This window comes from Dendrobium catenatum, unplaced genomic scaffold, assembly GCF_001605985.2.
Source record: "Dendrobium catenatum unplaced genomic scaffold, ASM160598v2 fragScaff_scaffold_1220, whole genome shotgun sequence".
NCBI classification, from domain to species: domain Eukaryota; kingdom Viridiplantae; phylum Streptophyta; class Magnoliopsida; order Asparagales; family Orchidaceae; genus Dendrobium; species Dendrobium catenatum.
Window position 1 is genome coordinate 11,217,337 of NW_021319682.1, and position 16,141 is coordinate 11,233,477.

A 16,141-nucleotide genomic window follows, 5' to 3' on the forward strand; every position below is an offset into this window, starting at 1 on the left:
GCTCTCCATCCGGTGAGATTAGGACCATTTGTTTCAAACTGCGGGCGATCAAACAGACGTAGGCTGCGTCCGACGTGGTTAATGGAGCGGCATTGATTTCCACGCCGCGACAATCATTGCCAATGATTACGCGTCCGCGCAATCATTGGCAATGATTGCCCCACGGCTTTGGGAGCGAACCAGGGCGTGTCGCGTGTCCCCCGAGCCGCTGTTTTAGTTAAATCATTTTAATTAATTTAAAAAATGCTTTTTTAAATTAGATTTTTTTAAAAAAATCTCTATAAATTATTATATAAATCAAAAAAATTAGTATAACATATCAAATTTTTCAGGAAAATGCCCTCTTCAATCTAAAATTAAGTTTGACACAAAATATTACCTATATTATGAATTATGTTAATTGCTAAGTGTTTGGTTATTTTAAATAATTAATTAATTATGAAGCCGTTAAATATTTTAAAATAATAAACATGATAATAATAATATTCTAATATATCTGTTATATTTTTAATTCAACAGTTCCCTTTTCTTTTATTAATTACATATCCTAATACTTTAATTACTATTAAATTAAATTAAATTAAATTAAAATAATTTGTTAATTTAAATTTATTTTATTTTTTTTTTAAAAGAAATTTAGAAACTTTAACTTTTAATTTAATTCATTTTATTAATCATTTTTAAATATTAATTATTGTTAAACTATTTTAAAATAGTCTTTAAATACTTTAAACTTCAATAAATCATAATAATTTCATTTTAAACCCTATTTTGACGTATAATACCTTAAATTTTTCAAAAAAATATGTAATTTATTTTTAAAATAGTTTCAAAAACCAAAAATCATTCTCTGGTCAGTTTCTGTATTACTTAGCCACTTTAATTATTTAATTATCATTTAAATGATTAATACTTTAATTATTTTGAAATTACAAAATTATTTTCAAACTCTTTTTGAAGCTTCCTTGGGTGACCAGTGGATCTCCCCATAAACATGAACATTGAATTATTTTAAATTATATTATTTTCTAAAATTAACATATTTATTATAAGTAATTTAAATCATTTTAAAATTACTTATATTTTAAATCCCTAATATTTGGGAGATCCACTTTGTGGAATTTTAAACTTAGATCATATTTATGAATAGCATTCACGGGGGAGGTTGATTAGTAGATGGTTGAGTTCCAATCATCCTCTAATTGCATTGTAAAGCATGCTTTACATTTTCGTTTATTGTCCCTTGCATGTATAGGATGCACAAGCACTTAGCTTAGACCCTCCTAGATCCTAGAAATTGGTGTGTTTACTGTTTTATAAATTCCATTCATATGATCTTAAGTGTTTGTCTTATACACTTGATTTAAACATATTTAACGTAGCGACACGCTAATGACAATAATTAACGACTCGTCTAGCGAACTTAGAAAAATTTTATGAGTTATGATAAATCACTGATTGACATGAAACCTTCAATATTTAAACTTAGTAACATTCTAAACCTCCCAAAATTTTTAAGGTTTTTTTAGAAGCCTTTAGACCCCTTAATTAACAAACCCTAATTCAACCCGTTAATTAGGCCTCGAGAATTTTAGAAAATTCTAATAAATTCATTTCAGCTCAAAAAATAACTCATAATATCTCAAACTCTCCATAATTTTTCCCTTAACCTTAGATAATTAGGACCCTTTAGTTGGACTTTAATCTGAGCCTTAATTTAACTTTAACTAAAAATTTCATTTTTGATCTGATTAATTAATTAAAAATTATTAAAAATTCCTAATTTTTTTCAAACACTTGGGAACATCTTCCTATGTTATTTCTGACTTTTGGGGATGATTCTAATTAGTTTCAAGCTAATTTGGATCAAAATCATAAAATCACCCATTATTAAACAATTTTAATAATTTCATAATTGTCTGAAACTTCTAAAATTCATAGCTTTGACTAAAAAAATCCAAATCCAGCAAACTCAAAGCTTAATTACTTCTTTTAAGCTCTAATATTTAACTAAAATGCTAAAACCCCTAAACCTAACCTATTTACTGTAGTGACCTTTTGGGCCCCCTCAACCTAGTGTATAGGAGGACCCTAGACCTTCTAAAATTCATTAAGGCAACTTAAACTTCAAAGATTAGTACCCTAAGTATTAAAATTGATCAACAAACTAAATTAATTAAAAATAGACCCTAATCCATTAATACTTAAATCTTAATCAAATTTTTTTTTTTTTTTGCATTCAACAAACTCTAATAATATGCAACTTGAACTAATTATCCTACATAGGACCTACCCAAAAATCACACAAGCCTATTACAAACACATATAATTGTTTGCTAGGGCACCACTTCTAGCTCTAGGATTAGGGCCAGTGTTTACTTTTTTCTGCTTTCTGTTTCTGTGATGTGATGCTTTGTATATGGCACGAGTGCTGGTTGATTGCTCTAATGTATTTTGATGATTGATGTGATGTCTTATTAATGCACTTTTCTCTCTATAATGTGATTTGTGCATTAAAATGCCTATCGCCTAGGGCTTCTTTTATACTAATCCAATTTTATGCACGTGGTCACGCTCATGCAGCACTAATAAAAGAGGAGGGCAACAATCATTAAGCTTTAAATACAAATGCTGTTTTCGACAAATGCTCCAGAGACTGCTCATCCCACTTTTAAATATAAAAGAGCGTGGTCAAGCATGTTCACCTTTTATGCATATTTATAAACTACTTGGATTGTTATATAAACTGCTTGTAAATTTTATTAGGATAATCATGCAGGAGTCCGGTCAAGATTTTCTTTTTCAAATGTAATATAATTTATATTCTTATTGAGTTGTGAAAGACTTCAAAAGTCTGATATTTCAAAACACCCGGTACCCAAAGAGAATAAGAAAGGCCCTTCTAGGGAAATTTCTTAGTCATTTGGTTACCCTTCTAGAGGACAAAACAGATGGAGCCCGAAGGAGATGATCCGAAAAAGGATGATCCACTCGAAGATGGAGACTTAAAGATGAAATGCTCGGCTTTTAAGACTTGCGTCACTTAGTAGGATTAGAATCCAGGATGTTGTCGGTGGAGTCTGGCCACCATTACTTTTCTGCAGACCCTGTGTTGTACTTATACGGCACTTGCCATGGACTTTACTTTACTGTGGTTTTTGGATTTATATTGATGTGTTCACATTATTTGTGCAGTAGAAATTGCATGTTGTTAATAGGTTTCTTTCTTGCATGTGTACGGTCGAATTTATGTTAGGCTCTTTAAGATAAAAATTATTTTTTTACTAACAACCTAATTTTAAAATTTTAAGAATTAAACAACTTAGAAACTTAACGACTTAGGAAATAGCCGGAGCCGTCCGAGGTCGCATGAATATTAATGCATCATTTTTTCTCATTGTTCTAAGACACTTCCCCGCCTGCGGGTAGAGTCCGGATAATCTGACCTATGAGGATGAGGTGCTTGACCTTGGAAAGTCTAGTCTCATTCTAAAAATTATTTTATATAATTCTATTTTTAAAATATTATGCATACATGATTTAGACCTTTTAACTAGCATGCTTAACATTAGAAACTTATTAAATTAAAATTTTAATTGCATTAGCTCTAGGAGCATTCACCCTACATAAGTCTAGGAGCAATTAGGAAACTCTTTAGATATCGGCCCTACTTCCAAAACATTCAACCTACCTACCTATCTTTCATAAAGACTGGACTGCATGGATTTTACACGCCTAGATGGTTAGCTGGCATCCCTTTTCAGGCAGGGTATAAGCCCATGTGCATTAACTAGGACACAGGTGTTAGTATTGGGTAGAACACTAAACCCACCTTAGATATATGATTCGAGGCTACTATACTGGGCGTCTCGTAGTATGCCTAAATAGTAAGTTCTCTATTCTTCAGGGACTATAAATCCTGCTTATCTGCGTCACGTAGATGACGTCACTTCCATCTTTTGAGTGATTGATCTTCTTTCTCTTTTTACTGCCTTAGTCCCTCCGGATGCTAAAATGAACCGTGCATGTTGACTAAACCCCTTGAGCATGTCTTTCCTTTTAAGTAGGATTTCCTAGTTGCCCCTTTATGTGTCAATCCCCTTGTCCGGGAAGAATATTATTAGATCATTAATCGAGAGTTTTCTCGAGCCCTAGGCTCGAGATGTAATTAACCACGGGGGCTTGCGCCCGTGGGAAACGGAACTCCACCATCAACTAAACCCCACTCGAGCTGATGTATCTGGTGGGAGAAACTCGTTGTTACGATCAGGTCGTATATATTACTATTCATCAAGGTGCGCTAGCGAGAGTCGCTACCCTCAATGGTTAGTCGTATGTACGATCTAATCTGCCCTTCCGTTGGCCCGTTTGCGAGGAGCGTGGAGGCCTGTGATCGTGTCTATCCCTCGGGGTGGTGTGGTCGTATCCTCTCTGTACTCTGCAGCCGGCAGTGTCCTTTCGGAGGTCCATAGTGATGTCTCCATCCCATATTTCCTCTCTTTTGACTGACCGAGTGCTTATATGATCCTTGCATATTGAATAGCCTAATTGAGCTTGTCTTTCTTTGGATTATGATAGTCTAGATACCTCACTATGAGACAAACCACGAAGAGAATAATATAACATCTATAATCAAGAGTTTTCTTAGGTCGAGGCCTAAGGTGTAATTAATCACGAGGGTTTGTGCTAAGGCTCTATGGGAAACCAACACCTAGATCAAATAAATCTCATTCGAGCTGATGTATCGAAGGGGGAAAATCTCATGATTATCAGGTCATATATATTATTACTCATCGAGGTTTGTAGGTGAAATCCACTATCATCTATGATTAATCGTACGTATGATCATATATGCTCTCTCATTGTCCTGCTTGCATAGAGTGCAAAGGCCTATGATTATTTTGTCCTATGGGATAATGCGATCGTACCATTTGCATTCTGATCCATGCTCGCAACATTCTTGTCTAAATGTAAACAAGAAAGACAAAATTTAAACAACTTACTTATTCCTCACTGATAAAAATGTAGGCTCACTTTTTCTTCCTCCCCAAAATTTCTTTCTTTCCAAATCTCCTTCTCTTTCTTTCCATAATCTTTAATTAAAACAATGTTTTATGCTTAGGTTAAATCATAGAATAATTTTGCACAGGATTGAAAAAAATTGACGGACAAACATTCCTGCTCCTTCCTCTCAAGCACAGCTTCCTCTCAGTCACTGCCTTTATTTGTTCATGGTTTACAAAGGAGTGCACAAAATCAATCTATCTCATATAAGGAGTTATGACGACTTTCCTACGATCACTCTTAAACTTTCGCGCACTCAAATCATAGCTGTCTACTTGTCTGATTGTTCTATTGGCTAGCCCACTCGCACCTGTTGCTCACCCATCAACTCAGTGTAAGGGTCTGGTTCAACTGAACAGGACCAACTTGTTCTTACATATATTCTAACTATATGATTTTAGTTTTCTCATATGCACCAAAAGAACCAAGCAAATTTCTTTCCACTTCCAAAGCTTTAGCTATTTTAATCTAGACTTGCTTGGATTTCATAAATTTCCTTCTAATCAAGAAATTAGTCTTACTATCAAAACTCTCAATCTTAATCTTAGAAACTCCCATCTTTGCAAATCCTAAACCTCAGTATGATACCAATTTATTAAACTTTATTCAATACATTTCCAAATGAGTAACCAAACATTCCAGAGATCAAATTTACTTCATGCAGCAAGACCTAATATTTCAAGTATTATTCTATAAAAATAAATCACACTTAAGAAGATTGACGAATTTGTCAACTACCAAATGTCTTTCCTATATATATATATAAATAGAGAGAGAGAGAGAGAGCTTAGTCCAACAAAGAATTGAAAGTCAACTTATTAAATACTATGTACAATCTTTCAGGCTTCCGACAAATATTGTTCAATCAAAACTTAGTTACTGATCTATATTTTAAATAAACAAGCTATATAGATTAAAACAAAACAATAATAAGAGAGCATGCTGTAAATAAATCTCATACCAACTAAAAACTTAGAATTATAAAGATCACTCATACTTTTTTTTTCAAGTAATAATTATTATTCAAGATCACATGAGCAAATAATTTACTTCAGAAGATTAACAATAAACCATTGTGGTCATCATTATTTGTGATTTTATTATTTTTTATATCCTCATAGAATAACTTGAGCATAGTCTTCCCCAAATTCTCTATTACAATTATTTCGGGCTAGAATATGCGCGGCAATAGAGTTATAATCCTATGTCTTAGTGTTGTACGTATATCCATCACACACAGAGAACACAATTTTTTACGTGGAAAACCCTGGAAAGGGAAAAAACCATGGGGCCTGGCCTAGTTACAAATGATTCCATTAGAATTCGAGTAGATTATAGCGGGCTAACTCGTCCTAAAGAGTGATTAGATTACAAATGCTAAACATATGGTTGAAATCTAGTGACAAACGGGGATAAAAATTTGGGGTTATGCGGTGGTCTGGTGGAACTCAAGGCCTCAAGTGGTGGTCTGATGGACCTCAGAGCCTCAGGTGGTGGTCCAGTGGAACTCCAGGCCTCAGGTGGTGGTATGGTGGAACTCAGGGCCTCAGGTGGTGGTCCAGCGGAACTTCGGACCTCAGGTGGTGGTCCGACAGCAATTCCGGGTATCCGGACATGGTCCAGCGGAACTCAAGGCCTCAAGTGGTGGTCCAACGGACCTCAGGGCCTTAGATGGTGGTTCAGCGGACCTCAGGGCCTTAGATGGTGGTCCAGCGGACCTCAGGGCCTCAAGTGGTGGTCCGACGAAACTCAATGCCTCAGGTAGTGGTTCGGCGAACTCCGGGCCTCAGGTGGTGCTCCGATGAAACTCAAGGCCTCAGGTGATGGTTTGGCGGAGCTCAGGGCCTCAGGTGGTGGTCCGGCAGAGCTCAGGGCCTCAAGTGGTGGTCCGACGGAGCCCAGGGCCTCAAATGGTGGTCCGACGGAGCTCAGGGCCTCAAGTGGTGGTCCGACATAACTCAGGGCCTCAGGTGGTGGTCCAGCGGAACTCAGGGCCTCAGGTGATGGTCCGGCGGAACTCAGGGCCTCAGGTGGTGGTCTTACGAAACTCAGGGCCTCAGGTGGTGGTCTGACGGAACTCCGTACCTCAGGCGGTGGTCCGACGGAACTCCATGTGGTTTTCGAGAAAGTAAGGAGGCAAGAGCGATCTCCGTTCTCTCTCTTTTCTCCTTAGGCCTAGGGGCTCTTTTTTAAGAAGAAGGAGGGATCTATTTATAGATTTCCTAGAGTTGCATAATCTATAAATAGGAGGAAGATCAAGAGTAAATGGGGAGTGGTTTGAATGAACGGTCGATGTTGAATCTCTTGATCGTGGACCGTTCACTAGATATTTAAATGTTTTAATGATGTCGGAATTCCGTGATCTTGGGCTCATTTGATTCGTCTTGTCGAGACACTCAATTTAAATATAAGCATGTCACATTTGTAAACCGTTTGGTAATCCAAATTGTGGTTCAACCCCTCCAACAGCATTTCGGGCCCTTGATTTGGACCCATTTGGGCTTGGATTGAGTCGAATTTGGTGCCGTTTGGTTCATATTTCTGAGACATTCAGTTCGACTTTAAGTTTGCTGAAGTCGGAGTTTGGATGGTCCCAATTTTATTTTCAGAAGTTTCCAACTTGATTTTTCCTCGAGATTCGTGCCTGATCAAGATGATTTTTTGAGGTTGTATCAACAATCTCTAGAACAAAAAATCTTTCGTCTCATCTAAGGAGAAAAAAGATTTCATTAATGGCGTCCAAAGAAATCAACTATTATAAAAATCCGAACTAAATTGGCTAAACCAATTTATTTGATTTAGGTTTCATTTGGTTTGATATTTTGTTTTATTTAACTTTAATGACCAAACAGATATATATATATATATATATAGAAGTTGGACATTTTCTAGCCAAACCAAACATAAAGATATATTTAAAACAAATTTGCTAAATCAAACTTTTCAATAATATTATGAAATCTCATATATTTTAAATATCTATCAATATAAAATAATACATCAAACTAAGCTAGACCAAATAACTGAAAATATTTAAAATTAAAATTAATCAAATTGAATCAAATAGAAACCAAAAAGAGAAGAACAATTTAAGATTGTACATAAAAAATTGCCATTAAATTCAAATCAGACATCTCACTAATTTTAATAATATAGCATCTAAACATCAAATTCTAAATATGATTTCAGCTTACTGTTATATAAAGTAGTTTTTTAGTAAAAAAAAAAATTAATTTGAAATTTTTATACTAAAAAATTGCTTCATTTGGAAAATAAATGTTACAATTTGGAGGCACAATAGCAGTTTCTGAGTTCTCTTCTCATTATCTTTCCTGCAGCAGTTCTAGGAATAGACTGAACAAACACCACTCTCCTCACCTTCTTGTATGGAGCCACCTATGCCAATAAAATAGTAATGGATATGAGAAAACAAATCTTTATATGTAAATATATTACAACTTTTTCCAAGAAAGATGAGAAACAGATTGTTGTTTCAGGCTGTGCGATACTTGCGTATATAAATGGTGTCTTAGGGCATCTCCAACCGAAAATCTTATTTTTCACTCCAAAATACAGTGAAACAAAAAAATGCCGTGATTCATCTCCAATCGAACGTCATTTTGCCCTGTAACCATCGTTTTCTTCTTTCGCACATTTCTTCCCCAAGTTCGGTAGAGACCAATTTTTTTCACAGATGAACAGTGCGACCCCAATATTGACGTCGCACTGTTCATCCGCGATCAAATAGCGTTAAAAATAACGGTCGGTTGGAGCAAAGCAAGACGGCAAACAAGTGTTTGCAGTTCCATTGGAGTTGCCCTTAGTTGCAGTTCATTTGTGTGTTTTTGCTTAATTGATGCTTCCATTGCAGAATTACAATGATGGGGTTGTAAAGTACCTTCTTAGCTACAAATTTTACTATCTCAGCAGCTGAAATATTGCTATCATGTCTCTTAACTACAAATGCAACAGGAATCTCTCCTGCTTCCTCATCCAAATCACTACAAAAAGAATTGGTTGATTTAAACTTTCATTACATAAAGCTAAAACAAAAAAAAAGGAAGTTGTTGAGAGTAAAATCAACTGAATTATAGAACTAACGATGTCACTGCAGCATCGATGATTTCAGTGTTGGAAGTCAGCACAGCTTCCAAATCAGCTGGTGCTACCTGAGTAAACAAAACCTCTCGTACTGTCATAAAAGCTCTTATTTGCTGCAGAAATGAAAAATGGTTTCTAATGTATTGGCATCTGTACCTGAAACCCCTTATATTTGATTACATCTTTTAAACGATCGACGATAAATAAGTATCCATCATGATCAAAATAACCAATATCCCCTGTCTTCAACCAACCATTTCTGTCGATTATAGATGCTGTCCCTTTTTCATCAGTTAAGTAACCTGCAGTTATATAGAGGACTTGTGAAGGAAAGAAAAGTTAATCATAGCATAAATTTGAAGCATATAAAAGGCTTATAAAATCTTAGTTACTTACCTTTCATAATAGCAGGTCCACGTAACCATAATTCTCCCATTTTGCCAGGAGGCAAAAATATTCTGTCTTCCTGATCAACCACTTTGGCTTCCATATTTGGAGCTAAGAGCCCTGAAGATGTATATTTCTTGCAATTTTTGTTATTGAAACCGCGAGTTCCGACTGCGGTCGACTCAGTCATGCCATATCCCTGGCCCAAAATGTTTTTAATTTTTAGATGTAAGAAAGAACAGTCATCAAAAACTAAATTTTAAAAACTTATCCATCTTATCAGTTTATTAGTGAAAGATGGACTCCATAGTCATCTTCATTAACCAAGCAAGAGCAAAAATTATCAAATGGCTTATTTATTTGATAGAGTCTCCTTCATGTTCAAGGATTGTCTTCAATCGCATTAGGAAATTGTGAATCATAAGAAGTTAATCCATTCTGTAGAACTAAATGTAGAAACATGTTTGTATGTCAAATCTGAAGTAAATTGGCATCTTCTGCTGGATTCAAAGTTAAAATAATTTGTATGATGATATCCTCTACTAAACATAAGCAAGTTTTTAGTGAAGTTTAAGTGAGAATCTAAGCTTAACAACTTACAAAGCCAAATCAACCTCTTATCTAACGAGTAAAAATTTCATTGCCAGCAGCCATCACTGTTACCTGAATCAAATCAACATGTTCAAATCTACATAAAAACTCCTTGATCAGCTTTTGACTCAGTGGAGCTGCCCCACATGAAACCTGCTTCAATGATCTCAGAACACACCCAGTGGCATCCTTTGTCTTTATGAGAGCTGCCATTATTGGTGGAACAAGTGGAAGATGAGTTACTTCATACCTATCCATGGCTCTAATTGCCTCATGAGCATCAAATCTCTTCATAACAACAATAGTGGAACCAAGAGATAGCAATCCAAACACAAACAATGACATTCCATACACATGAAACATTGGTATTGTAGCAAGATAAACATCCTTCCAGCTCTCCTTCTCATACTGTGAGGCCTCGAACCGCACGAAAAGCTCAACCATGGCAATGAAGTTCCCATGAGTCAAGATGACAGCTTTACTAAATCCAGATGTGCCAGAAGTGAAGAGTATGGCTGCAGGGTCACTCTGCTGAATCACAGGCCTGAAAGTAATTTGTTGCTTGCAAGAAATCATCTTATCAAAAAATGTAAATTTTGACGAATCATAATTCAAATCACTTGGGACAGAAACAACAGGAACACCCAATGAATCCAAGGTTCCAACTTTCTCCAATTGGGCGAAAACTAGGCCTATATTCAAACCAGCGGTTAGCTTCTTGATCTCTTGGGGGCTACTGAGGGGATTCATGGTGGTAATGATGGCGCCAAGGGAGAGGACGCTAAGGAGTACGATAGGGAAGAAGATGGAGTTAGGAAGAAGGATGAGGACTACTTGGCCTTTCAAAATCCCAACCTGATGGAGACCAGAAACCAAAGCTTCGACCTTGGAGCGGATATCAGAGTATGAGAAATAGAGACCGGATAGGGAGTCAATGAGGGCCTTTTCTCCCTTGTGCGGTTTGGAGAAAAGGAAAGTGACCAAGTCTTGAAGTGGGTTTTGGGTAAGAGGAATTGGGGAGTGTTTGCTGGTGTAAATTCCAGTTTTTGGACAGAACCAGATTGGCTTTGGATGAGAAAGAGCTTCCATGAGAAGACGAGGAGGAGGAAGAGAAATATAGAAAGTAGACGAAGAGAAGAAGGAAAGAAAGGCTTGCTCAAGAAGCCGTTAAATTACCCAGTATTTATAACGCCAAGTGATTTTGCATTGGGATGGATTGGTTCTGGTTTGGTTGATAGATTGATTTGTTAAATTAATTGAACTACATTAAGGCCTCGTTTGATTAGGCTTTTTTTCTCCGTTTCCGTTTGAATACGTCGAAATCAATTAGTATTTACTGTTTGGAATCAAAGCTTAACAATAATTCCTTTTTAATAAACATCGTTTTTTCGGCGGTTACAAAATTCTTTTCGTATCTGCTTCTTCGGTCACAAAACGGAGTTTCGGACACAAAATGTCTTTTATAATAAAATCTCAAAAGCAGAACTCCTAAACAAACAATTTAAAATTACTTTCAAGTATTAATAAGCACTTTTAAAAATATTAGTCAAACATATCTCATTATTGAAACTCCATTTTATTGAACGGCTTTTTCTCAACCTCCTTTTCTAAAACTCCTTTTTATGTAAGTATAAACCGAATCAAACGAAGCCTAAATTTAGGAGTGTCATAATTGGACTCGACCCGAAAACTCGATCCGAGTCCGACTCAAAAATTTTGGGTTTGGGTTGATCCGAACCCCAAATGGGTCGGATTCTGGTTCAACAATTCGACCCGATTCAAAAATCGGGTCGGGTTCGAGTTGCCCTGTTGACCCGAAAATGACTCGTTTTGACTCGAAAACCAGTTTTTGATCTGGCAACCCGAGATTGACCCTTTTTTGACCCGAAAAGCGGAGTTTGACCCGTTTTTGGATCTGAAAACTAGCAGTTTTTTTTTCAATCCGGGTCATTCGGGTCGGGTCAAGTTGACCCGGACCACGGGTCGGGTTCGAGTCTGGAAAACCGATCCGTTTGCAGAAATAGTTCGTGTTGACCCGAATAGTGCCGGGTCAGTTTCGAGTTGGACCCGTGACCCAAAATTGACACCCCTATTAAATTATAGCTAGAATTAAATCAATTAAATCATCTGTGTAATTGAACTCAGCCAAATTATAATATAATTAGTTTTATTCAAATCAACCAAGATTTAAAGTAATCTGGAAATATTAAAAATTATTTTTTAATATTATCTGAACAAAATGTGAATAGATAAAGTAATTTAAATATGAAATTCTATAATAATTAACTATTTATCAATGAAATATAAGTCTTTTTAACAATCAAAATATATCTCAAGATGAGAACCGATCTTACTAACAAAAAATCTATGCCACCCAATCCTCCATTAATGCATTGAGCTTATGAAAATAAAATTTAAAATTAATGGTCTTTTAAAAACCAGCCTTAATTTTCAGGGACATGATTTGATAGAACGAAATAAAAGATTTTTTTTTCTATTTAAATAATTCTATATTAAATCTCCATAAGATATTAAGACGAGGTACTAAATGCATGCATGTAGTAACTGTTCGGGTGAAGGCAATTTAGTTCTTTCTTTCTTCCATTCTATTAAGTTCCCACATGAACTTGAAAGCCATCTGATTTTTTTAATTAGCTTATTTAATTAATTCAGTTTTCATTTAATTCCAAACATATAAATATCTAGTAATAATTTTATTTTTTTATCTATTTTTGGATAGTTTTTATTATATATTTTTTAAATTATGCTATATATTTTGTTTTGATTTTATTTGGGTATTATAACTTTGGGCTTATTTTATAAAGGAGCACGTTAAGTCTGAGAATTAGCAAGAGGAACATTTTTAATAGCGCATGCGTCAAAATAAATAGTGCATTTTGGAGGTGCTGCTTTTTTTTTTAATAATTAGAAAATAATTCAAATAAAATTTTATAAAATAAAAAAATAGTTATAAATACATAATGAATATCAAAAGTAAATTTATTAAAGTTTTTCTTTAGGATTTAAATTAAATTAAATTTTAAACTCAAAGGAAAAAACATTAAAAATTGTAAATTTTGATATTTATTATGTATATTTTCATGCATTTTTAATTTATATTAAACTTTAAATTTTTATTATGTATATTTTAAAAATCATAAATAAAAATTCATATTTAATATTTTTATGCATTTAGTGGGCAATTGTCAATATATAACAAAAATTAAAATTAAATTTTATTTAAGTTTCTTCATAGAATTATAAAAATAAAAAGCCGGCAAAACAATATCTATAAAAAAATTCAACCCGCTCATAAAAATGCATAAAAATATACATAGTAAATATCAAAATTATGAGTTTTAATGTTTTTATGTTTGAATTTAAAATTAAATCAAATTTGAATCCTAAAGAAAAATTTAAATAAATTTAATTTTGATATTTATTATATATTTGTCAGTAGTTTAAAATATGAGGTTTGCATGCAATTAGTGTAAAAACATCATCTCAAAAAATACTCAAAACGTGCAAAAACATCATCTTAGAAACATACCAAAAGTTACGCGGTAAAAAGTTTATCAGTGCGAAATGAAACCAGTTATTCGCTAACGGAAATAGATTGCGGAACAGAAAAATCGTAAAAATCCACATTTCTGAAAATTGAGAAAGTCGGAAGGTGCCTTACCTCGAGTCGATCAACTTTCCCAACTACGGTGATGGACGAAAACGAACCGAAGTCGCCCAAAACGCGGATTTTCTTCTTCTCCATTCGTTTTTCTCTCCTCAGCTTTCTCTCTCTTCAAAAATGATACTATTCAGATATTTATCAAACAGGATCGTTCATAACGATCTCCTCTGGACTGTCATTGTGCAGACGAAAATTAATTCCAATATGTTTCGTCCCTAGACGATGCTCTTTGTTCAGTTCGTCCCGACGGTTCGTCCAGACGAACCATACAGATTTTCAACATTTTCTTCAGTTCGTACTGACGGTTCATCCGTAGTAACAGTACAAAAAAAATATTTCAAACATAAATTGAAAATTTAAGGGTTTCACAATCTACCCACCTTAAGAAAAATGTCGACCTTGACATTCCCAAAGCAAACTGAGTCAGAACAAACTTGGATACAACTGTCTTATTTCCGATTCCTTCTCTTACGTGGCATCTCTTGCCGTTCTGAACTTGCACTGAACCTTAACCATAGGAATATGTTTACTTCTCAGTTTTCGCACATCATAAGCTAAAATCTTTTCAGGCTCTTCTTTATACTGCAGATTTTCCTGAACTTCAACATCATAAGCAGAAAGTTTCTTTCCGGAATCAGATATCCACTTCCTCAAAGAGGATACATGAAACATGTTATGTGTATCAAACATCTGATCAGGCAATAACAACCTGTAAGAAGAATTACCAACCCTTTCGATGATCTCAAAAGGTCCGACATACCTTTGACTGAGCTTGCTTACTCTTCCAAATCTGCTAACACCTTTCATCGGATTGACTTTGACATACACAAAGTCACCAATCTGAAATTCAATCAGTCTATGTTTTTTATTGTAATATTTATGATGTCTATCTTGTGCATATTTCAACATTTCTTTAATCAAATTGATCATCACAGTTTCATCCACAAAAGTTGAACTCATCACTTGTCTATCTTCCTTTTCAGTCAAAGTCAAAGGCGTTCTACGTTTTTTGTCATACAGAGCTTCATAAGGTGTCATACCAATACTTGACTGATAACAGTTATTGTATGCAAATTCTATCAGTGGGATATGAACTTCCCAACTGCCTCCAAAATCCAAAACACATAACCTCAGAAGATCTTCTAGTACCTGAATAGTCTTCTCAGACTGTCCATCAGTCTGCGGATGAAAAGCCGTACTGAAATACAATTTCGTGCCCAAGCCTTGTTGAATTCCTCTCCAAAGTCTGGAGGTAAATCGTCCATCCCGATAAGATACAATCACTTTTGGCACACCATGTAATCTGACAATTTCTTTAACATAAATCTGAGCTAACTTATCCACTGGATCCGTCTACCTAATCGGAAGAAAATGTGCAGACTTTGTCAATCAATCAACAATCACCCAAATCACATCATGCCCTTGCCTCGATCTGGGAAAACCCATAGCAAAATCCATCGTCGCCTCCTCCCACTTTCACTCAGAGATAGGTAACGATTACAAAAGACCTCCTGATCGCTAATGCTCTGCCTGCACTAACTGACAGACTTCACATTTCGAAATAAACTCCACTATGTCCTCTTTTATTCTAGGCCACCAAAATAAACTTTTCATATCTTCGTACACCTTACCACTTCCTGGATGAATGATATAGCCTGAATAATAAGATTCGTGCAGAATCTCTTTCCTCAGATCTACAAACATAAGAATCCACATCCTATTCTTATAGAAAATAATATCAGAATCAGAAATTCGTAGTTCAGGTTTCTTACCAGACTTAATCTGATTGGTCAACTTCAAATATTCATCGTCTAACTTCTGAGCTTCATGAATCCTCTCTTCCAAAGAAGACTGAATGTTCATCTGAGTCAAAACACCAGAATCCGAACCAGTAGAGGAAATCACCTCCAGTTGTAATCTTTTCATGTCTCGTATCAAATACTTATCAAAAGTGAGCTGAACACATAATAGTACAGAGAATTTCCTGCTCAGAGCGTCTGCTACCACATTAGCCTTAACAGGCTGATACTGAATCATCAGATCATAATCCTTGATCAACTCAAGCCATCTTCTTTGCCTCAAATTCAGATCCTTTTGAGTAAATATATACTTCAAACTCTTATGATCTATGAATATCTCACACCTGACGTCATACAAGTAGTGACGTCAAATCTTTAGAGCAAATACAACAGCGGTCTATTCCAAATCATGCGTCGGGTAATTCTTTTCATGTGGTTTCAATTATCTTGAAGCATAAGCTATTACCCGATCATGCTGCATCAGAACACAACCCAAACCTTTAAGTGAAGCATC

The 16,141-nt window shown here is 35.2% G+C and overlaps 1 protein-coding gene across 1 annotated transcript; it reads right to left on the reverse strand.

Annotated features, from left to right (window-relative positions):
- Window positions 1–8,173: 8,173 nt before the first annotated feature.
- Window positions 8,174–11,335, reverse strand: LOC110115146 (4-coumarate--CoA ligase-like 6). The gene is made up of 6 exons (XM_020848283.2): window positions 10,216–11,335; window positions 9,562–9,751; window positions 9,322–9,467; window positions 9,166–9,233; window positions 8,963–9,065; window positions 8,174–8,460 (listed from the first exon to the last, which is right to left on the reverse strand). The coding sequence occupies exons 1-6, from the start codon at window positions 11,230–11,232 to the stop codon at window positions 8,344–8,346; spliced, it is 1,641 nt and encodes a 546-aa protein (XP_020703942.1). The 5' UTR covers window positions 11,233–11,335; the 3' UTR covers window positions 8,174–8,343.
- Window positions 11,336–16,141: the final 4,806 nt, after the last annotated feature.